The sequence below is a fragment of the Adiantum capillus-veneris genome, chromosome 8 (assembly GCF_014529385.1).
Source record: "Adiantum capillus-veneris isolate H3 chromosome 8, ASM1452938v2, whole genome shotgun sequence".
NCBI lineage: Eukaryota > Viridiplantae > Streptophyta > Polypodiopsida > Polypodiales > Pteridaceae > Adiantum > Adiantum capillus-veneris.
This window is the reverse complement of record NC_140938.1, coordinates 7,179,197-7,202,283: the sequence shown is the minus strand read 5'-3', so window position 1 is coordinate 7,202,283 and position 23,087 is coordinate 7,179,197. Positions and strand designations below refer to the sequence as shown.

General features: G+C 44.7%; 1 protein-coding gene across 4 annotated transcripts in view; it reads left to right on the top strand.

Moving 5' to 3' along the window:
• The window catches only part of LOC147451628 (uncharacterized), a 42,269-nt gene extending 19,829 nt beyond the window's left edge, over positions 1-22,440 (top strand). The window contains exons 2-4 of one of the 4 annotated variants that reach the window (XM_086517528.1): positions 21,267-21,575; positions 21,778-21,811; positions 22,115-22,440. In XM_086517528.1, the coding sequence (XP_086373654.1) occupies positions 21,267-21,575; positions 21,778-21,811; positions 22,115-22,158 (387 nt within the window). In that variant the 3' untranslated portion in view covers positions 22,159-22,440. Of the gene's footprint in view, positions 1-21,086; positions 21,237-21,266; positions 21,906-22,114 lie in introns of those variants that run through there. The other 3 variants (XR_015188800.1, XM_086517526.1, XM_086517527.1) reach the window with 3 other exon arrangements.
• Positions 22,441-23,087: the final 647 nt, after the last annotated feature.

Below are 23,087 nucleotides of genomic sequence, written 5' to 3'. Positions count from 1 at the left end.
AGTTAGGCATCATCATTTGAGCACCCCCGAACACTGTTCCTGGCGTATAAAACTGATTTTCAGGTGCATGACCAGCCATGCTCTGGAATACCGATCCACCTCCAAAATAGCCAGGGTGTACTGAAGTTGGTGGGAAGACCTGTTGCATAGCCTGTAAGTTGCTTCCCTGCCCATTAGAACCAGCTATAGGCTGCTGAAAGGTGGCGGGCTGAACTGGTACAGCCTGAAAGACTGGCATCTCAGCCACCTGTTCTTGCACCTTAGGCATAGGTTGTGGAGACTGCATGTTCTCCGTCGAGTGTACAGGTGTTTCCATTGACTGTGCGGTATGAATCACCTGTGCTCGAGCCTTAACAGGCTTTTGAATATGATCCAGTGACCCAACTTGCTGAGACGGAACAGGAGGTTGCAGAAAGACTAAAAACCTCGGATTCTGCATTACTTGTGTGAACATAGCCACAACAGTAGCCAACTGGGTCCTGAATATATCGTCATCTGTCTGTGGTGGTCTTGAGGACTCACCCACTTCATATGTCTGTTGACCCTGTGAAGAGGAAACCTCATCATCTGGTCTGTCAGCCATAATTGCAATTCCCTGTGTCTGGTCTATCACATCATCTGGTCTGTCAGCCATAATTGCAATTCCCTGTGTCTGGTCTATGATCCCCTGTGTCTTCAAGCCCAATCTGATCAAGGCTCACTTCTATGGGAAAAAGTGATTTAATCTCGTCGATGGAACCATGAAACCGGCCTGTTCAATCCAAAAAGGGCGGTAGACTTTACTTTAAACCTTGATTTAGCTTTCACCCATTATTAGTCGTCTATTATACCTGTACTTTCAAGACACAAGAAAGGGGAGAGGGATACAGGCTGCTAGATTGCACCTGTATGAGTAGACGGACACCAGATTGGCCCCTAACTTAGGCGCCCCTTTCGGTATTTCTTTATTGTTCAAAAGAGGGAATAAACGCTGTGGTTCCTACAAGCTGCCCCGCACAAACTCGGCTGAATTTCCACTGTTCCAGCGCGATTTCGGCAGCATGACTGTACTAGAACCCTTCACAGCCAGTATTCCCACGCATTGACTGACTTTCCTGACGCATACGGGCACTTTGCAAAACCTGGCGAGAATCTGCAGCACGCTGAATTCTCTGTTTTCAGCCCTGAAAATGCGCCAGATCACCTGTACAGCGGTCCCCTTGCGTCCCCGAACCTCCTGGGGGTATTAGGGTCCATTTAGGGCCAAAACCCTAAACCTGCAAAAATACACAGCAGGCTGTAATTTACTGTTTCGGGCTCCGTTTCGCGTGCCGGTCGCATCCGTAGCAAGTCCTCGAGCTCCCGCCCCTATAGGGCTACTTGCCCTTTGAATCGGACGAGATTTTTGGCGTGAAACCTCTCCGAATTCACCTGTACCTGCGGGGGGATTAGCCGCTAGCTAATCCAGTACCTGTGCAAGAGGCTCTTGCCTCGGCAATCGCGCATGAACCCACACAACTGTACATTGGTCAAATGAAGAGCCCACTAGTGGGGCATAACATACTGCCAAAGGGGAGAGAGAGGGCAGTGCGTAGCTTGCAAGGCATCACTCCTGGCACCGCACTGTACATAGGAGGGAAAGCAAGCACTCCATAGCTCTTAACCTGTGACAAAGACTTGCAAAATGAGCCTCCCAGCTGTAAATCACGTTTTTCCCTTCTCTATAAGTAGTAAACTGGCCTCAGAGTGCCAAGTGTCACTCATTTGTGCACTTTCCCGCTTTAGATCCTCGGGTCTAAAAATATCTCACCTGTAGCCTCTGTTGACTTGGCCACAGAGTAACAAAATGATCCCCATGTCAAACTGCACGTAATGACGCGAAGACATTTTCAGGTCCCAAAATAGCAGTTCCCTAAATTTTAGGAGATGCTGCCATTGTATCTTTCTAGGTCATCCGACCCTCTTTGTACACTGCGGCCACATCCAGAACTGAAATGTAGCCTCTGTAGCAAAGGATTCCACTTTGGCTAGTCAATGACCCCACTTGGCTAACCATAGTCCTTGTCCAACCTTAGTGCTCTCTTGCCCTCAGGCCTGGACTCCCTCTGGACAGTTCCACACTAGCTATGCAATGCAGGGCAGTTAGATTTCCCGAGGGGTGTTTCCAAAAAGTGAAAGTAAATAGATAATAAGAAAGAAATCAACAAAAAGGATAGATAGTAGTCACACGCTGGTGACACTTTGAGCTCATAGAAAGGCTCAAACTCACTTCCCACCTCGATGCGTGAGCTGAATGGATCAATCTCACAACGCTTCCATGTCTATGGAAGCTCCAACCTCCAACGTGTCGCCGATGTAGCCGTTGCAAAGCTTGCCGAGAAGAGGGAAAATGATGTACACTGTGGGCTGATCTGTAGAGGAACTCTGATCTGTGAGCAGTAGGAAGCTCCTGAGAGCTCTCCTGCAAGCCTCTGTATGGCTGCCCACAAGCCTCCTCTATTTCTTTGCTCAGATCTGTGACCTCTCCGCCATAGTCGACGAGTTCATTGTGAAGCTGTCCATCTACGCTCTCACACCTGTCGCTTTGATACCAATTGAAGGGGATCGGAGAGCACCACAGACAGAGAGTGAGAGAGAGAAAGAGACACACGACACACAGATATGGGTGGGGAGACTCAAAGAGTGAGCAGCCCCCTATACACTTATGCTATGTATAAGGTATACAAGTCAGTGGGTGCCCAGACTCTGGGCGGCCGGGCAAGGCACAGACACCTATACCCCAACAGGTTGTCTCTAGGTGCGCGGCCAACTGTGTCTTTTGCCATGCGTGGTACCAATTAATGGCATCACCGGCAAGATACATATTCGTTGTCAAAACCTTGCTATTTCGTGTCTTCTTAGTTGTCGCAAAATAAGCATTAAATTGATGAAACCAAGAATGAATAACACTAGCGTCCATCTTACCGTCATACTTACTGAACGTGATCTTCTCTGTGACGGGGTTGTTGGAGTTCGAGTCTTTGCTACTTGATGAGCTACCAACATCTTTGACCGGTTGTTTCGAGGTAAGTACTTGTAGGACCAACTCTTGCATGCGTTGGTCTCTCTGCGCCTCACGCTCTTAACTCCAAGGCCGCTCGTCTATCTTCGGCCACCATGCACACTTGCTCACGCTCACGCTCCAATGCTACCCTTCTGTCTTTGGCCGCCAAGCGCGCTTGCTCGCGCTCACGCTCCAAGGCTAACCGTCTTTCTTCGCGTTCGCGTTCCCATTTTGCCTTTCTTTCTTCGTGCTTGCGCTCCAAGGTGGTGCGTTGCGCTTCTTTTTGTCATGTCCATTATCGTCTTGACCAAAGCCTCCATAGGAATTGGTGCAATCCTTGGCGTAGATGGGGAAGGGGGAGGGTCGGAAAAACCTCCCGGTGGAGAAAATTCTTCTTCACCACCTGCATGCGAAGTATCCATTCCGCTTCGGGTGATGACCATACATTGAAGTCTTGGGTTCTTAAGTTCACGAGGAACTTGGGTTCTTGTGGTTCTTGAGTTCTTGAGTTCTTGAGGTTCTTCTTTAGCTTGCAATCTGTGTTAGAGAAGGATCTTCTCTTACCCAAGCTCCTCTCTTTCCTGCGGGCGCACCCCTTGGCGGCCTTGTGCTCACACTAAGGTTTCTTTTTCTCACTTCACGTCGATTGGCTGGCCGCTAAGTGCACGGTCCGCTCTCAATGAGTGAAAAGAGAAACAAGGGGAGGCTGGACAAACCCTTCTTTCTTGGGTTTCCTGTTACTCTTCAACACGATTAGGAATCGACACGCCCAAGTGGACTTGGGTTACGTGCGACCGCAACAAGCAAAAAAAAAATTCTTGTGGTTCTTTCCTTGAGTGATACAGAACACTGCCTAAGTTTTGATACCAATGTAAGGTGCAGCGGAAGTGAATGTTGAACTTTGCTCAAGATGTGTGCTCCGGACTGTGCTCAAGGGTTCTTTTTACTTGCAGAAGGGAGAGCCTTCCGTTCCTTTAATGAGAGAGTGCAAATGATCACAAACAAAGTGGAAGACATTGTGAATGAAGGTGCTGAGACTGAGAGATAGAGAGAGAAGAATACGACACCAGAATGTTGTCAAACCCTCCTCCAAGGGCCCCATTCTCTATGGCGAGAGCGGTCTACTATTGATTGGACTTATCTCTACAATGGTCTGAATGCAATGGTCTTGCCGATGATGTCGACGACGATGAGGAGGACGACGAGACGGGCTGAAATCTAAAAACGCTAAGGGCTGAAATCTACAAATCTTGTATTTGCTGAATTCTGACTCTATGTCGGTGACGACGTTGATCTGTTGAGTAACTGCTATCGCCAGGTTGATCTGCACTGCAAAACGATGGTGCTGATTTGCACTTGATGAAAACGCTGGGCTGGACTTGTGCTTGCAAAAACGTTAGGCTGAATGCTGGGATCTGCTAACGCCATGGTTGATCTGCAACTGCAAAACTCCAGGCAAAACGCTAGCTGTCTTGATCTGTTGATGAAACGCTAGCTGTCTTGATCTGTTGGTTGGAGAACGCTAGGCCTCCTGCCGGTCCTGCTGAGAAGGTGTCTGTGTGTTGATAGACTCTTGTTGCCTCTTCTGCCAGAAAGTGCTAGCGCTAGGTTTTCTTATATATTGACTCACCAGAATTTCCCTACCCAGTTTCCCAACAAAGTCTTTTATTTTTAATAAGTGAAAAATGGGCTAAAATAGAGAAATAGGTTCTGTGCATTGTAAAATGCTCCTGATGGAATCTGATGGTTCATGCTATGTGCAACCAGAGGATATGCATCTACTCTAAGTGCCTGGACATGCACGGTCTGCGAACAAATTCACAAAGGTGCTAGAACACTTTCTAAGCTAACTGAACCCTTGTCATGAAGTAGCTTGTCCACATGCACATAGGGTTAGATGTGCACGTGTCAAATTCAAGCGCTTGCCCACCCTCTTTAATGTCGTTGGTCTTCTTGCCCCTCTTCTGAAGATCATCATTGGGGAATTGACAGAGAGAATCATAGATGGGATATCCTTAAGCCATCCTAGAATAGGTACTCCTAGTGTGTCGTGCGAGAGGAATGACTACAGCATTGTGAAAGGGAATATTGGCTAGACCACCTAGAACAAAAGCTGCTCATGTGTCACATCAGATGGGTAAGGATGGTTTAGAGCCTCTAGAAGGAGTATATAACCATCTAGAACACGCATTTCTGATGCGTCATTGGATGGGTGGACTAAGGCACCACCAAGGATTTGTTCTATAAGTTTGGTAAGCAAGAGACCAAATTATAAGCTTTCCTTGTGCATCAAAAGGTAGGTGCATGGAGCACTGGTCGGGAATGTCTCATGGTCTAAGTAAATACTGGACTAGTGTTGCACACAAAGGACCAAGCACATGAATGAATTGGGTTCTGAGAAAAACACTGTACAAGATGACAACTGCAAGAGACATGTGAGGTGGGAGTTCCTCCACAAGATTGTTGGACTCTAAGGTAGGCACCCCTAACGGTTCTTTATTTTATGAAATCAAACCATTGCAATGTATGACTACTTGGAGAGTGACCACTCTCTGATTCGGGTTACAAGTGGCACCAAGGCCTTTACTTTATACCTTGGATAAAAAGCGGACTCATAGAAGATTCCCCTTGTGATGCCCATCTCTTCGTCTTTAATGCTCTCTTCTTCTCTAACATCACCACTGCTTTGTGCCGCTTTTGATTTGTGTTTCCCTACATTGTTGAGACTATTGAGAAATGTGTTGCTGATGAGTGTTGCTAAATGGACTATTTTCTTATTTTCTCGAGTAATTTCTTTTTATTGAAATTAGGATATTTAAAGATGTGCACTTGAACCGTAAGGTTAGGAACTGTAGATCTATTGGAATTATTAAAAGCCATCAGGAACGGAAAACTCTCATGCGTCATATGATGGGTGACATTAAGCATCACGAAAGGGTTTTACCGTTAGTTCGGTGGAAGAGACCGGGAAACGAATATTCCTGATGCGTCACGTGATGGGGTGACGGGAGCATCGGAAAGGGAATATCTCGTTGGTCTGGCAGGAAACCCAAACTGGAAAGAGGAATACGCGTAAAGACGTAAGCACAAGAATAAAGATGGGTTCTGAGAAGCTTTTCTTAAAAAGCGGAATATTTTTAATGAGTTTTCCGGGAAGAGCAGACGCTTTCCCACGAGGAATCTATGTTTGCATTGCATTCGTTCATGTGGTTGCATCCAGGGACGCCTGGGAAGTGTTGTGAAAGGCATTGTTTTTAACTTATAAGGTTTTATTGAGTTTTTGGGCAGGTTCAGACCAATTTTAAAATATGCCGGCCGCCCACTTAATAAGTGGGCAGCCACTTAGAAAATAAAGCAACAAAACTAGCCAGCGAATTCTCTCTCCCTATTTCGGGTAGAACAACGTAAAAAAAAAAAAACAAAGGCCGCGATCTCTACGCGAGCAGCTATTCGTGCCGTGGCCAAGGAGCTATAAAAGCACTACATGCCCTCGCTGAAGGAAGAGTACCAACGTCAGCAAGAGAAGACTCTGCCGTCAGATAACGCAAGAGATCGCGAGACTACAAAGCACGGAAGTCTCTTTTCCCGCGCAAAGAGCGACAGGTATCTATTGTGGAGTCACCATACGAATTGTTGTCGCTTGTTTGTGTATGTGTTTTCAGGTACTTCATCACGAAGGAGAAGCAAGAAGGCTTCGGCCTAGGCTTGGGAATTCTGGGAACGGAATTCGGAAATTGTCTGCGGAGTCTCGACTCCGAGTACAGACGGAAAAAGGATTGAGAGCTCGTCTCTGGGATTTTCCTTACGGGAAGGAACGACCATTGAGTCACAGATTTAGAACGGAGGGGTTTTCTCCGGTTCTTGTGCTTGTAAAAAGATTCTCCCTAATAAAGGGTTCTCTTTAAGGGGGAGGACCGGTCCATCTTCTGGTCCCAAATACTGTGTCGAACTTCTCTCTCAACTTTGTTTAGTTGAAAGATTATTTATTTTCATCTTGTTGATTATTTGTGTGCGCTCCCGTTTGTGACAATGGTATCAGAGCTCGGATTCCTCTCTCTCTTTGCAAAGAAGGACGATTCTGGGAAGAAACGGAAAGAACCATGACAAGCCACGGAAGAACCGCTGAAGACGAACTTCAGCAAGTGCGAGCCGAACTCGTGGAATTGCAACAACTCATTTCGTTGTTGGCTGTCCAAAAGGCTTTGGACGGAATCGAGAAGCCGCAAGGAACGGATGCCGATGGGCGTCCGGAAAATCCTATTAATGGAAGCAACCCGCAGGTGGATGGTGCGGAAAAAGGTGCCGAAACGCAAAAGGGATCTCTGGATTAGGAAAAACGGCCTTCGAAGAGCAAGGGCCAGGAAAGGAAAATATACTTTCTCTACTTAATGAAAGCAAGGATGTCTCTATCTCTTCTCCATCATACTCTCCTGATTATACTACTACATCTATTTCTCATATAGTATCTAAATCTTCTCCTAAGAAGAAAACTCCTACTACTTCCCTACATGCTACTAAAGAGAAGCCCCAGTTCAAGAGGGATAACCGCAAACGTCACCGCAAGATGCGGATTTTCAAATCCGGTGACAAGGATGTGAAGTTTGATAACTACACAGGACGGAAAGATATCTCCAAGGCACCGTCTTTCATCAGGCAGTTTGAAGTTGCTTTTGCCAACGGAAACTTCACTGAAAAATCCAAGTTGCGTCATGTTGCATCTCAAGGAGACTGCAAGCAACTGGTGGCTAGCCAAAATTCTGGAAGGTACTCAAGCCAGAACCTGGACTCAATTCAAAGCTGAATTCTATGAACAATTTCTTCCACCTGATTTCGAGAAGGACATTCGGAAGGAATGGGATTGGCTCGCCCAGAAGGAACAAGAGAAAGTCACGGCTTATGTTGACAAGTTTTGGTCGGTTCTTCTAAAAGTTACGCCTTTTATGAAAATTTCCGACGAAGAAAAGATACGAAAGTTTGAAGCAGGTCTTCAACCACCGCTTCGGAAGAGCATGAAGGTGTACCCACATGACACCCTTCAGCGGATGATGGAGTCGGCAATCATTGCCGAGGATTTACATTCCACTGGTACCCCCAGACGGATGGAACATAGCACATACCGTGCAAGGCAAAGAGCGGTCTATGATGACCATGACAACCAAGGCAAAAAGCGTTCCCGAGAGGATCCGGATGAGCCTAAGAAGCCAGAGGGTACCGGAAAACGGCTTAAGTATCTCACGCCGAACCAAGTACAAACCTTCAAAGAGCAAGGAAGGTGCTTCTACCGTGGTGAAAAAGGACATATGAAGCTAGACTGCCCTGTTCGGCAGCAACGGTAGGAACAAGTATCTTCGAAGAAGGAACCCGCTCCACCGAGCTTGAATTCCATTCCTGATGTGCAAGGTAATACAGAAACCGAGAAAGGGAAGCGCCAGCTCCTTAAAGGCTGGGGATCTGTGAATAACCAGCGGGTGTTGATCCTCTACGACCCTGGATCGACGGACAACTTCATCTCACTGGAAATTGCAGAACGTTTGGGCCTTACACCGGCTCAGCTTGGAACTCCAGTCACTTCCGGATCGGCATTTGAGGGGTTGACCACCAATGCAACTCCCTTGCAAGGACAACTCAAATCTCCGGATTGGTGAATACAAGGACCGCGAATGCTTTTTGATGGCACCTATCGAGAGAGGTGATATCATCTTGGGTATACCATGGCATTACCATATGCAACCGGTCCCAGATTATGTAGAAAAGACCCTCGCTTTTGAGCATGAGGGAAAGAACATTAAAATTTTTGCTGATGCAGGGGATTGGCTATTCCCTATTGTAAGCCATATCTCCATTAAAATGGAAATAAAGAAGTGCATTTCTGCTTACTTGATTTTCGCACGTGAAAGAGGTAAAACTAATGAGGGTTTTCTCTCTAGTTTGGAAATTAAACGTTTTCAATTTCTTGAAAAGTACAAAGATTGTTTCACGGATACTCTACCAGACAAGCTACCTCCGGAACGTTCGGAAGATCATCGCATTGATCTCGTACCAGGTAGCTCTCCCCCAAACCTACCCCCTTATCGGGTTAGTCTTGCTCAGCAAGAGGAAATTTTGAAGCAAGTCAACGAGCTTCTGGAAAAAGGTCTAGTACGACCAAGTACTTCGCCTTACTGCTCTCCAGTTCTACTGGTGCAGAAGAAAGACGGCACGTTTCGAATGTGCATAGATTATCGATCTCTAAACAAGATCACTATCAAGAATTGCTTTCCGATACCCCGGATTGATGATATTCTTGATAAGCTGCAGGGAGCAAGCATCTTTAGTCGCATTGACTTAAAAAGCGGGTATCATCAGATACGCATAGTCCCTGAAGATGTCCATAAGACTGCCTTTCGCACAACTTTTGGACTTTATGACTTTTTGGTAATGCCGTTTGGCTTGACCAATGCTCCTGCCACATTCAATCGAATGATGGACTGAATTTTCAGCCCACACTGAGCTTTCACAGGAGTGTTCTTTGATGACAGCCCACACCGAGCTTTCACAGGAGTGTTCTTTGATGACATACTCGTCTTTTCAAAGACCGAGGAGGAACATCGGAAGCACTTGGATATAGTGTTTCAGGAATTGCGAAAGCATGAGTTGCATGTGAATGCAAAGAAGAGTGAGTTCTTCCTCACTGAGATACACTATCTCGGCCATATAGTCTCACACAACCAAGTGAAAATGGATCCCGCAAAGATCCAAGTTGTGCAAGATTGGCCAACTCCCACTACGGTACATGATGTACACAGTTTTCTGGGATTGTGTTCTTACTATCGGAGGTTTATCCGAGGCTTTGCTCAAGTAGCAGGACCACTTCATGACCTAACAAAGAAAAAGATCCCTTTCAGGTGGGGATCGAGACAACAAGGTGCCTTTGGTAGGCTAAAGTACCTATTAAGCCATGGACCTATTTTGATAGTGCCAGACTTAAGGAAACCATTCGAGGTTCACTGCGATGCTTCAGGTGATTGCATCGGTGCAGCGCTTAACCAAGAAGCTCATGCAGTGGCTTATGAAAGTAGACGACTTAAGGATGCAGAATTGCATGCCTCGATCTACGAGAAGGAACTTATGGCTATGATCCACGCCTTGTCTACCTGGAAGCATTATCTTCTAGGAGCGGATTTTGTGATCAAAACCGATCACCAGAGTTTGTTGTCACAAAGTGATGACGTGGCGGACAGCAAAAACCCTAATTTTTGGCTGAAACCCTAAAATTCCTGCAAACCCTAAAATCTGCCGGGGGTGCCACGTGGCAGCAACAGTACGGATTTTCGTAAATTGCGGCGGATTTGGCGCTGGCAGCTTTTTGTTGCTTTTTGGACTCTACGCCATGAGAAAGAGAGAGAACTTGCTTTTGTTTTTAAAAAAAAGACTCTCTAAGAGAGAGAGAGAGCTGATGCTTTTTATTTTGAAAGCTTTTAACTGGAAAGCTTTTGAGAGAGAGAGAGCTGATGTTTTTTATTTTACTAGCTTTTAACTGGAAAGATTTTGGGGCTTTGCTTTTGGGCATCCCTTGTACTTCTAAATACGTGGTGAGGGCTTCACTTCTCAGAGCATCTGGACGCAGAGTCTGAGAGTGAAACCCTAGCCACTCTCTTGTACTTTGATTTGATTAATATAAAAAGAAATACCGAAAGGGGCGCCAGTCTTTGGGGCCAATATCTCTAGGCACGGAACTCTACCGGGCCAGTGCAAATCTATTGTGATCTGTCAATTGTTTGAAGTGGTTATTTTGGTGCTGTCGCGGTTGATTCTTGACTTGGAGTGTCCAAGTCTGTAACAGTGGTATCAGAGCACGGCTGATTTCTCTTCTACGGGAAATCCGATCCCCGAATTTTTTTTTCGCGGCACCTATGGCTTCAGCCAATGATCAGTCGACTCCCTCTGCATCTGGAGATGCAGGCAGGGATCACAACGAAGATTCAGGCACGGAGTATGGCCCGCCTAGGCCTACTCGAGCGGAGCAGCGAGAGATGGAGCGTCGAAAATTGATTGATGATGCAACAAAGATAATGCTCAATTTTGCCAAGGACCCGAAGATGGCAAAATATATGAACCAGACCTCTTTGGTAGAGGTACAAACGGAGTGGCAAAGAACCACAACACCACTCTCGAAACCCGCTCTCAAGAAACTTTCTGCCTCCAAGAAATATATGGAGAAGGAACTGGAGAACGTGGTTGATGCACGGATTGCTCAGCTTTTCGACGTGCGAAAGAAAGACATAAAGCACGGCAAAAAGCAGAAGAAAGGCACTGACTTCCCGGGATATTTGGGTCGTTGGTCGACATTTGACAAGGCAAAGAAACTAAAGAAGCGTGTCAAGTTTGAAGGCTTACCCAGTTATTCTTCTTCTGACAGTTCTTCTAGCTCTTCAGACTCGAGCGAAGAAGACAGAAAAAGCAAAAATCTAAGCAAGAAACAACGCTTCAGAAAGGGCAAGAAAAAGGCAAAGAAGTCTAAGTCTCGCCTAGTGAGTGACACTTCTACAGAGGACTCGTCTACGGACAGTTCAAACTCTGACAACGGAAACTTTTATGCGAACAAGAAGAATTTTTACAAAGCCAACCAGTATGACTTTCTCGAAGATAAAAGCAAGAAAGTGCGAGAGTTTAAGGAAGGTGGCCAAGCACTTAAGCTTGATACTTTTTCGGGATACTCCGATGCTTTGAAGGCTGTCTTTTATACAACAGTTTGACATCGCTTTCGCGGGAGGACGCTATTCAGAGCACTCCAAGATTCGGAGAGCTGCCTCTTATTTTAAGGGGAATGCTCGCACTTGGTGGTCCACGCTTCTATTAAGCAAGACTGTGCCAGTTACATGGGTGAAATTCAAGAGGCTTTTTATTTTTTCTTGGTTGACTCAAGAGTTTGAGCGAGATATACGAGCTGCTTGGAACCATCTCTGGATGACCAAGAGCGATACAGTGAATTCTTACTGTGAAAGATTCTGGAGCTCTTTTCTACCCGCCTCTTCATTCAAGAAGATCTCGTTCAGAGAACAGATTGAGCGGTTTACCTTGGGTCTACCTACAGAGATCCGAGATCACTGCTTGGAACAGAAGTTAGCTTCTATTCAGGAGTTGATGAGTCATGCGAAGCGGGGCTTTGCAATTCACTCTGGCAGTCTGACCTACCCTACAGATGAGGTCATGACACAACGAACCGGACAGACTTCTGGGAATGAAAGTAGAAAAAGAAAGAGCAACCCAGAGAGAAAGGATGCATGACCCAAGCTTACTCCTCAGGAGAGAGCTCGCTTCATCAGGGAGGGGAAGTGCTTTGGATGCGGAGAACTTGGACATATCTCTACGAAGTGCCCTAAAAAGGCACAGAAAGAACCAAATGACAGGGACGACGAAAGGCTTGAGAGTTCGAGAGCAGCTGAGGACCGTGTACGAAAAGGCAAGATGAAAACAGGATTGGTTCCAGAATGTGTGGGTACTGATCCCGACACCATGGATGAGAGTACAGAACTTTGCCGAGCTTGGGGCAAAGTGAGAGATCAAGAGGCCCTGATTTTCTTTGATGGAGGAGCCAAGGCCAACTTCATTTCACCGGAATTGGCGGCGCGGCTCGAGATTACTTTCGATCGGATGGGACCACTTGCAGAAGCAGTTCTAGCGGCACCCGCCAGGGACGTAGCCATTACACCTGTCATTGGCAAACTTCGGTTACATTGTCAGGGGTATTTGGGGCTTGAGGACTTCTTCATAATGCCTTTGGAGGCTTGTGATGTTCTCTTAGGGATTCCCTGGTACCACAAGAACAACGCCGTGGTCGATTATCGGGCGAGAAAAGCGACTTTGACTACAGAAAAGGGCAGAACAATTGTACTTGATATTAAACTGAAGGGCGAGTCTGTCCCTATTGTATCGGCTTCGGCCATTTCAAAATTAATGAAATCCAGTCTGTTTGTTTACTCGATCTTTATGAAAGAGTTGAGTGATGATGATAGGACAAATATGTCTAAACTTGATAAAGAACGCCAAGATTTTCTACACTCTCACGTCGATTGCTTCTGAGAAGGCTTGCCAGGAGAGTTACCACGTGCTCGTCTTGAAGATCATACTATTGATATGATACCTGGTAGTACACCACCGAACCGGCCACCCTATCGTGTGAGCCGAGCACAGAATGAAGAGATTATGAACCAAGTGAAAGACCTCTTGGAAAAGGGTCTTGTCCAGCCTAGTACTTCACCGTATTGCTCTCCAGTGTTGTTGGTTTTGAAGAAAGACGGATCTTGGAGAATGTGCATCGATTATAGAGCTCTCAACAAAATCACCATCAAGAACAGATTTCCGATCCCTAGGATCGATGATATACTCGACAGGTTACATGGATCCTCGTGCTTTAGCAAGATTGACTTGAAGAGTGGATATCATCAGATCAAGATAGCGCCGGGAGATGTCTACAAGACAACTTTTCGGACGACTTTTGGGTTATTTGAGTTTTTGGTGATGCCTTTTGGCTTAACCAATGCTCCTGCGACATTTAACCGAATGATGGATAGGATTTTTCGAGAGTACAGGCTATTTGTTGGCACTTTCTTTGACGACATCATTGTTTTCTCCAAGAATGAGGCAGAACACAGAGATCATCTGCTTCAGGTCTTTCAGGCATTACGAGATCACAAGTTAGTGATTAGTGCAAAGAAAAGTGAATTTTTTCTACCAGAGATACACTTTTGGGGACACATTGTGTCAGTAGCAGGAGTGCAAATGGATCCGGCCAAGATAGAGACTATCCGTGATTGGCCCGACTTGAGGAATGTCCATGAAGTTAGAAGCTTCTTGGGACTGTGTTCGTACTACAGACGGTTCATACGAAAGTTTGCAGAGGTTGCTTCCCCTTTGCATATCTTGACACAGAAAGGAATACCTTTCTCGTGTGGACCCACATAGGTGACTGCCTTTCAGACATTGAAAGAGAAATTGACTACAGGACCTATTTTGACTTTGCTGGACTTGCAGAAGTCATTTGAAGTATATTGTGATGCTTGTGGTCGTAGTCTGGGTGCGGTCTTGATGCAAGAAGGCCATGTCATAGCTTACAAGAGCCGTTTGTTCTCTAGGCCAGAGATGACAGCACAGATTTATGAGAGAGAGCTTTTGGCGGTTATCCATGCTCTTACTCAGTGGCGGCATTACCCACTCGGAGCGGATTTTACTGTCTTTACAGACCATCAGAGTTTGCGCTACTTCTTGTCACAGAAGCAGCTTTCAGAAAAGAGGATGCGGTAGGCGAACATCTTGTCACAGTTCCACTTCCAGATTATCCATGTGCAGGGACAAAAGAATGTGGTGGCAGATGCTTTGTCTCGGAAACTGTTGGTTCTGGCTATTTTTGCGATACATCATAGGAGCTTCGAGGATATGGTCGATCAATATGCCACAGATACAGATTTTGCAGATATTTTCACACGGATACGGGATGGGGAGACAATAGCTGGATACTGCATTCGAGAAGGCTACTTGATGAAAAAGAGTATTGTGCGTTACACAACCGTTGAGGGAAAAGGTTATGACTGAATGCCAGTGTCCACCTTTTACGGGTCACCCCGGCATTGTTACCACCATGAAAGGGGTAGAGAGATACTTCTTTTGGCCGAGACTCAAGAAGGATGTGGAAGAGTTTGTGCGCAATTTCTTGGTATGCCAGAAGGTCAAGTTTGACAGGCATAAGGCACAGGGATTGTTACAGCCTTTACCCATACCCACCCGCCCTTGGGAAAGTATAGCGATGGATTTCATTTTTGATCTCCCGAGAACACGGAGTGGTCACGATGGGTATTTGGACTGTTATTGACAGATTTAGCAAACAGGCTCATTTCATTCCAGTGAAGAAAACAGTCAAGCCGGATTACTTAGCGAGACTGTTTGTGGCCCAGATTTTCAAATTACATGGCATGCCTGAGACGATTGTCTCCGACAGAGATCCCAGATTTACGAGTTTGTTTTGGAAGGCAATTTGGGAGAACATTGGCACGCGGTTGCAGTTCTCGTCATCGTTCCACCCGCAGACTGACGGGCAATCCGAGATTGCCAATTTAGTGGTTATAGATTTATTGAAGGCTTATATCTCAGATCAGAAGACTCAATGGGAAAGATATTTACCTTTGGTGGAATTTGCCTACAATAACACGATACACTCTTCGACGGGGAAGGCGCCATTTGAGATTGTTGAAGGTGCTGCGAAGGTTCCACCCTTCCTGAGCACGAAAGATAAGATCTGAATATACGCGAGATCTGGATACGGCTTTTGCCAAGGTTCGCGAGACTTTGCAGAAGTCTCAAGAACGACCGAAAAAGGCAGCGGATCGCCATCATCGCGACATGAAATTGAAGGAGGATGATTGGGTGCTCTTACGTTTTGAGAAGGCACGCCTACGAAAGAAAAAGGGAAAGGAGAGGCTTTTTCCACAGCTGAGTATGCGATACTACGGCCCTTTCCAGATTACTGAAAAGATAAATGATGTCTCCTTCCGATTGAAACTGCCAGATACTTGGAGGATTCACAATGCATTTCATGTGAGTCTCTTGAAACCTTTTAAAGGTGATGTGCTTGATGATGGGGAGCTTGATGAGCAACCCGAAGTGGAAGAAAACGAGGAGATCCTTGTTCTTGAACAGATTTTGGCACATAAGGATACGAAGAATAAGGGTAAAGTCAAGTTCAAGAATTATCCTGCACTTGATGCGAAGTGGATGGAGGAGGAGGAGGACCTAGCAGATACTCCTTAGATTGTGAAACTTTACCTCGATGCTTTTGGTTTAGCATAGTCTACTCCAAATGGAACCCAGAATTCATCTTGGCCGGAGATCTGGTGCAGTGGGATGCACAAGAGGGGAGTCACTCCACTCCTTTGTCAACAGATGCCTTGATTTAGATACTAGAGTCACTGATGTCTCTTTGAGCTTCAGGGATACAGAGCTGACAGTATTCTGTTGTATGACTTTATGAAATGGAATTCTTGATAATGATACTGATTTGTTCTTGACTTCTTGTGAGTGCAGGAACTGATACACGAAATGATTGCAGCATTTTTCTCTAATTGATCTCGAATAGACATGGTTGCAATAGGGGTTAGTCAATCGGACATCAATGAGGTCCCGACTGGACCTAGATGTGATTGCTAGCTACATTGCCGATAAATCATGGTCTAAGATCCGAATGAATGTTGAATGTCATGTGATGTCTGGTGATGTCGTGTGATGTGACTGTCGATTTGGTACATGTGCTAGATGTGTGTTCCTAGTACGTAGGTACTAACAATCAGTGTCTGCTAAGACGGTTTATGGCTTTTGTCGGTTTTGCAGGCGTAATCGCGGTCGATTACAATGCTTTCAAGAGGGGGGTATGTCACAAAGTGATGACGTGGCGGACAACAGAAACCTTAATTTTTGGCTGAAACCCTAAAATCTGCCAGAAACCCTAATTTCAGGCTGAAACCCTAAATCAGAAAACCCTAAAATCTGCCGGGGGTGCCACGTGGCAGCAGCACTACGGATTTCCGTAAATTGCGGCGGATTTGGCGTTGGCAGCTTTTTGTTGCTTTTTGGACTCTACGCCATGAGAAAGAGAGAGAACTTGCTTTTGTTTTTTAACAAAAGATTCTCTAGGAGAGAGAGAGAGAGCTGATGCTTTTTATATTTAAAGATTTTAACTGGAAAGCTTTTGGGGCTCTACTTTTGGGCATCCCTTGTACTTCTAAATACGTGGTGAGGGCTTCACTTCTCAGAGCATCTGGACGCAGAGTCTGAGAGTGAAACCCTAGCCACTCTCTTGTACTTTGATCTGATTAATATAAAAAGAAATACCGAAAGGGGCGCCAGTCTTTGGGGCCAATATCTCTAGGCATGGAACTCCGCCGGGCCAATGCAAATCTATTGTGATCTGTGAATTGTTTGAAGTGGTTATTTTGGTGCTGTCGCGGTTGATTCTTGACTTGGAGTGTCCAAGTCTGTAACATTTGCGGTATTTACTTACGCAACGGAAATTATCCGAGAAGCAAATGAGATGGGCCAACTTTTTGTCCATGTTTCACTTCCAGATCCTCCATACGGCTGGGAGTAAGAATGTGGCTGCAGACGCATTGTCTAGACGGCCTAGGGTGAACGCAGTTACTTCTGTGTATCACCAAGAATTGGAATCACTTCTAGAGTTGTATCCGAATGACCCAGACTTCTCCTCCACTTGGAATAAATTACAGAACGGAGAGGATGAATATCCCTATTCTATTCGGGATGGTTACCTCTATCACCACCAAGCAATTTGCGTGGCAGAACCATTGAGAAAGAAAATCATGGAAGAAGCACATGCTCCACCATATGCAGGTCATCGGGGAATTCTCCCTACGACCTTAGCATTGGAAAGATATTTCTTTTGGCCAAGCCTTAAAGCAGACATTGATCAATATGTCAGGGAATGCTTGGTTTGCCAAAAAGTAAAGTATGATCTGCATAAGACGCCTGGGTTACTCCAACCTTTACCTGTGCCTGATCAACCCTGGGAGAGTATTTCCATGGATTTTATTATGGATCTCCCAAAGACTCAAACTGGAAATGATGCAGACTCAAACTGGAAATGATGCGATCTGGACTATCGTGGACAGATTTAGCAAGCAAGCTCACTTTATTCCAGTTAAGAAAACAATCAAAGCAGACCATATGGCTAGGATTTTTCTAGCACAGATCTTTAAGCATCATGGGCTGCCCAAGTCTATTGTGAGTGATCAAGATCCTCGCATGACAGGCAACTTTTGGCGTGTCTTGTTTGATAACCTTGGCACAAAGTTGAACTTTTCTTTTGCATATCATCCTCAAACGGATGGGCAGAGTGAGATCGCTAATTTCTCAGTATTGGATATGCTGAAATCTTATGTGTCAGAAAGACAGTCTGACTGGGAGAAGTATTTGCCCCTTGTTGAGTACGCGTATAACAATACCGTGCATTCGTCTACGGGGGAAGCACCTTTTGAGATTCTCTATGGTAAGCCTTTGCTTCCATCGATCCTTGTCACTAAGGATAAGATTTTCGCAGCAGATGAGTTTGTCCGGGATTTGGACACGGCCTACGGGCAAGTTAAGAGAGCAATTTTGCACTCTTAAGAAAAACATAAGAAAGCTGCGGACAAGCACAAAAGGAATCTGGAATTGACAATCGGTCAATTAGTCTTACTCAAGTTTGAGAAGGCAAGACTAAAGAAACAAGCGACTCATAAAGGGAAAGTGGTAAAACTTTCCAATCGCTATTATGGGCCGTTCAAGATAATTGACCTAGTGAACGATGTGACATTCCGATTAGACTTACCATCTAATTGGAAGATCCACAATGCTTTCCATGTTAGTTTACTCCGGCCATATGTGGGACCGCCTCCAAATCAGCCTATTGCTGAGGAACCTCCTGAGGTTGAGGAAACGGAAGAAATACTCCAACCGGAACAGATCATTCATCATCAGGAGCGGCCACTTAAGTCCGGGAAGATTACACGGAAGTATTTGGTAAAGTTTAAGAATTATTCTACTCTAGATCCTAAGTGGATGACCGAGCAGGAATTAGCACCCTATCCCGAGATTCTGGAAGGATATATACAAGCACTACAGTTAAGGACAACTGTTTAGGAGCCAGAGGGATGTTGCTAAATGGACTATTTTCTTATTTTCTCGAGTAATTTCTTTTTATTGAAATTAGGATATTTAAAGATGTGCACTTGAACCGTAAGGTTAGGAGCTGTAGATCTACTCGAATTATTAAAAGCCATCAAGAACGGAAAACTTTGATGCGTCATATGATGGGTGACCTTAAGCATCGCGAAAGGGTTTTACCGTTAGTTCGGTGGAAGAGACCGGGAAACGAATATTCTTGATGTGTGACATGATGGGGTGACGGAAGCATCGGAAAGGGAATATCTCGTTGGTCTGGCAGGAAACCCGAACTGGAAAGAGGAATACGCGTAAAGACGCAAGCACAAGAATAAAGATGGGTTCTGAGAAGCTTTTCTTAAAAAGTGGAATATTTTAACGAGTTTTCCGGGAAGAGCAGACACTTTCCCGCGAGGAATCTATGTTTGCATTGCATTCGTTCATGTGGTTGCATCCAGGGACGCCTGGGAAGTGTTGTGAAAGGCATTGCTTTTAACTTATAAGGTTTTATTGAGTTTTTGGGCAGGTTCAGACCAATTTTAAAATATGCCGGCCGCCCACTTAGTAAGTGGGCAAGCCACTTAGAAAATAAAGCAACAAAACCAGCCAGCGAATTCTCTCTCCCTATTTCGGGTAGAACAGTGCCCCAAAAAAAAAAAAAAAAAAAGGCCACGATCCCTACGCGAGCAGCTATTCGTGCCGTGGCCAAGGAGCTATAAAAGCACTACATGCCCTCACTGAAGGAAGAGTACCAACGTCAGCAAGAGAAGACTCTGCCGCCAGATAACGCAAGAGATCGCGAGACTACGAAGCACGGAAGTCGCTTTTCCCGCGCAAAGAGCGACAGGTATCTATTGTGGATTCGCCATACGAATTGTTGTCGCGTGTTTGTGTGTGTGTTTTCAGATACTTCATCGCGAAGGAGAAGCGAGAAGGCTTCGGCCTACGCTTGGGAATTCTGGGAACGGAATTCGGAAATTGTCTGCGGAGTCTCAACTCCGAGTACACACGGAAAAAGGATTGAGAGCTCGTCTCTCGGATTTCCCTTACGGGAAGGAACGACCATTGAGTCAGAGATTTAGAACAGAGGGGTTTTCTCCGGTTCTTGTGCTTGTAAAAAGATTCTCCCTAATAAAGGATTCTCTTTAAGGGGGAGACCAGCCCATCTTCTGGTCCCAAATACTGTGTCGAACTTCTCCCTCAACTTTGTTTAGTTGAAAGATTATTTATTTTCATCTTGTTGATTATTCGTGTGCACTCCCGTTTGTGACAATGAGCCTAAGCCCTCAGCCCTCGGCCCTCTGCCCTAAGCTTCAAATCCAAAACCATAAATCCTAGGCACTATACCCTTGGGGGGTCGCGCATCCAAGATACACAAAAAATACTTGAATGATGCACAAGGGATACGTGTATTGATTATGGACTAAAGAAATATTATGTTTGCAACGCTCTATTCATCTATCTAATGCTACATCTGGAATTTTGAAACAAGTTATAAATGCAAAACTGAGTATTGTTATTTAGTAAAGGGAGTACATTTGCCAAGCATTGGTTTCAAATACATTAGGGAGGCTTGGAAATTTGAGTGTCTTTCAAAAGGTTTTAAAGATTGGCATTAACTCTAGTACGACAATATGCCAAAGTTCAGCTTGACCAACTTCTAAATTGATCATCCGGCCATAAGTAAAGATCCAAAACTTGCCTTTAAAAGCTTGTGCCATGTAGATCATGGCTTGGAGCTTGTACGAACATGACAAGAGTGGAATTATTCTTAAAATGTTGGGGACTTTGGGGACTTCTTGTGCGCCAGTTCTGTATGAATTTTCACGTCCTTGTTAGGTGTTCACCCCATTTTGAGCAAAATGTTTACAACTAGAGGGGGCATCTTTACCTGAGGTGATTGAACCCATCACCTTATTTGGGAAAGGGAATGCCTAAATGGATTCTCTTAGTGAACTTTTCAGAATGCTAGCTTGATATGATGCTTTATCCATACAGCATTCGCCATTTATTCTGCATTGCTATCTAGGACCATTGCTGTAATCACGTTTAGTGTTGTCTGTGTGTTTACCCAATAGCTTCATTTTGGGCTTCATCTGTTTGTCATGTGGAAAAAGTGCAGTTCATATCGATAGTCAGTCTAAACTTTTCTCTTGACAGGTGAATGAAGGCAAAAGGTTTTTGTGTGCATATGAGAGCCCATCTTGTAGCATATAGGCCTGTATGACCGTAAAAACTGCCATATGGGCTTTGAAAAGTCTTGTTTCCCTTCAGAAAAACCAGCTTTAACGTTTGAGAAAGTGTATATACATGACCCATGTGACACTGTATTTCACAACACTGAACAAATGTATGATACTGTATGACCATCTGATCACAGCTAGGGAGGGGAGTACTTTGTGTAATCGATTGCATCAAAGCCTCGAAAGGTCACGCACGACCCATGTGCCACTGCATTGCACAACAATCACAGCTAGGAGGGAAGTACTCTGTGTAATCAATTGCATCAAAGCCTCAAAAGGTCACGCAAGACTAACTCTTTCTTTTATTTGGCTCTCAGGTAACAGCAGAGGTTATATCGGGAAAAGGCCAGGTTCTGCTGAGCAAAACCCAACCCTGTATGCTGCAGTTTAGGAGCACTGCTCTGCAACATGTCAAGGCTGTTTTTATGGCCATCCCATTACTAGCAGGGTCTTATTTGGAGACGCAGACGTTGGCTGTCTCATCTCTAAAGTGGCAAGAACAAAACACTTTTTCTTCGACAGCATTGCGTGTTGTGCTGGCGCCACGTGCAGGGCGTCCTTTGCTCACAGGATTACCGGAATTGTACGAGGCAGGAGTAAGGCTGGAATCTGATCTTCCATGGTGGGTAAGACTTATAGGGAATTGGAGATGGACGATATCGGTGTGGCTAGGTTTGGCTCTTTTCATTGGGGTGGTGGTCATAATTTTGGGTCTTTGTACCCAATTTCTCTTACCTGACTTGGGGATGGTGCTTTCCATTTTCTCCAAGGGCATTGGAAAAAGAGAAGAGTCTTAAGTCAAAATTTGCATAGGACAAAATTTGACAGCTAAGTGCTGAGGCCGCTTTTGGCAGGGATAATGGTGAGTTTGTGAGTGGTGATACCAATTTGGGTTTCTTGGCAATGATGGTGCTAAGTGTCTTTCTATTCCTATAAGTTTGATCTTTTGCTGGAGTGCTTTAATGATTTTATGTGCAGTAAAGCATGCAGTATGTTGTGTATTCCGGAGTGTCGTTTGGTCATGCTTACCTTTTGCAAGCTGAGAATGAGCAAGATGCATGAATATCGAAGTGTTGTAGGCATAAATAAGAGAGAGAATTAGAGATTATAGTAAACTTCATGAAGAGTTACATACATATTTATATTTTTATTTCTCAATGTGCAGGAAGTATATTGTTTTTTTGCATGATAAATAGGTCCTTCTGTTGAGCAAGGGAGCGAAGAGCCTGAATGGAGGAGAAATATGTCTTTGTGGAAAGATTGTCATTCGGGTAAAGCAATCGTATTTGCACAGAGCTCAAATCGAGGAGAGAATTTTGTTTATGAAGGTGTGACAATAGCTTAGCTTTGATACTCCTTGGCCAAGGCAATGTAAAGCAACATGTTGAGAATGTAGGAGCCTGATGTTGATACTCTCTTAAGTGGCTGTATTCTCTCGTAACAAAACGTTTTGTAACTTTCAAACATGGAGCAAATTTTCCAGGTTTACAACATGCATCAGTTTGCTTGTGTCGAATGATGTGTGCGTACCGTCGCAAATCATGAAGGAAATTGTGGTTAGTGTCTAGAATCGTTGATGTGGCAATCCCATACACAAGGATAGTTTTGGGCCACCGATTATTTTTCAGTCGTCTTTGGAATGATTTGGGGATTAGTTATTAAAGATTTTTGGGAACTTTTGAAGCATAAGATTTTGGAGCTTATTTTTAGGCAAACCTTGCAACTCAGAGAAGTTGAGAGATACTAAGCCGACTAGAAAGGTTTTATATAAATATCGACTGATAACGTATCACTCTATAACGTTGTAGATTGATATGTAAGAACATTACTAGATTTTTAAGAATAGTGAATTGACTTGTCACCGTATGATACGCTCGAATAATATTGTTGAATGTGTTATACGACAATTATTCACATGTACAACGCTTTGAGAATAACATATCAAGCCCACGTAGTGAAAAGTATAGAGACTAGAAAATCATTAGATTGATTTCTAAAAAAGAAATCCTAAATTGGGTACTTCATGTAGCATGAATATAAGATACAATAGTTTTTGACTTTGAGGTAATACAATATTGAAAATAGATGAGATTACACAATAACATGTCGCACGGATACCTGTGACTATATCGACGGGA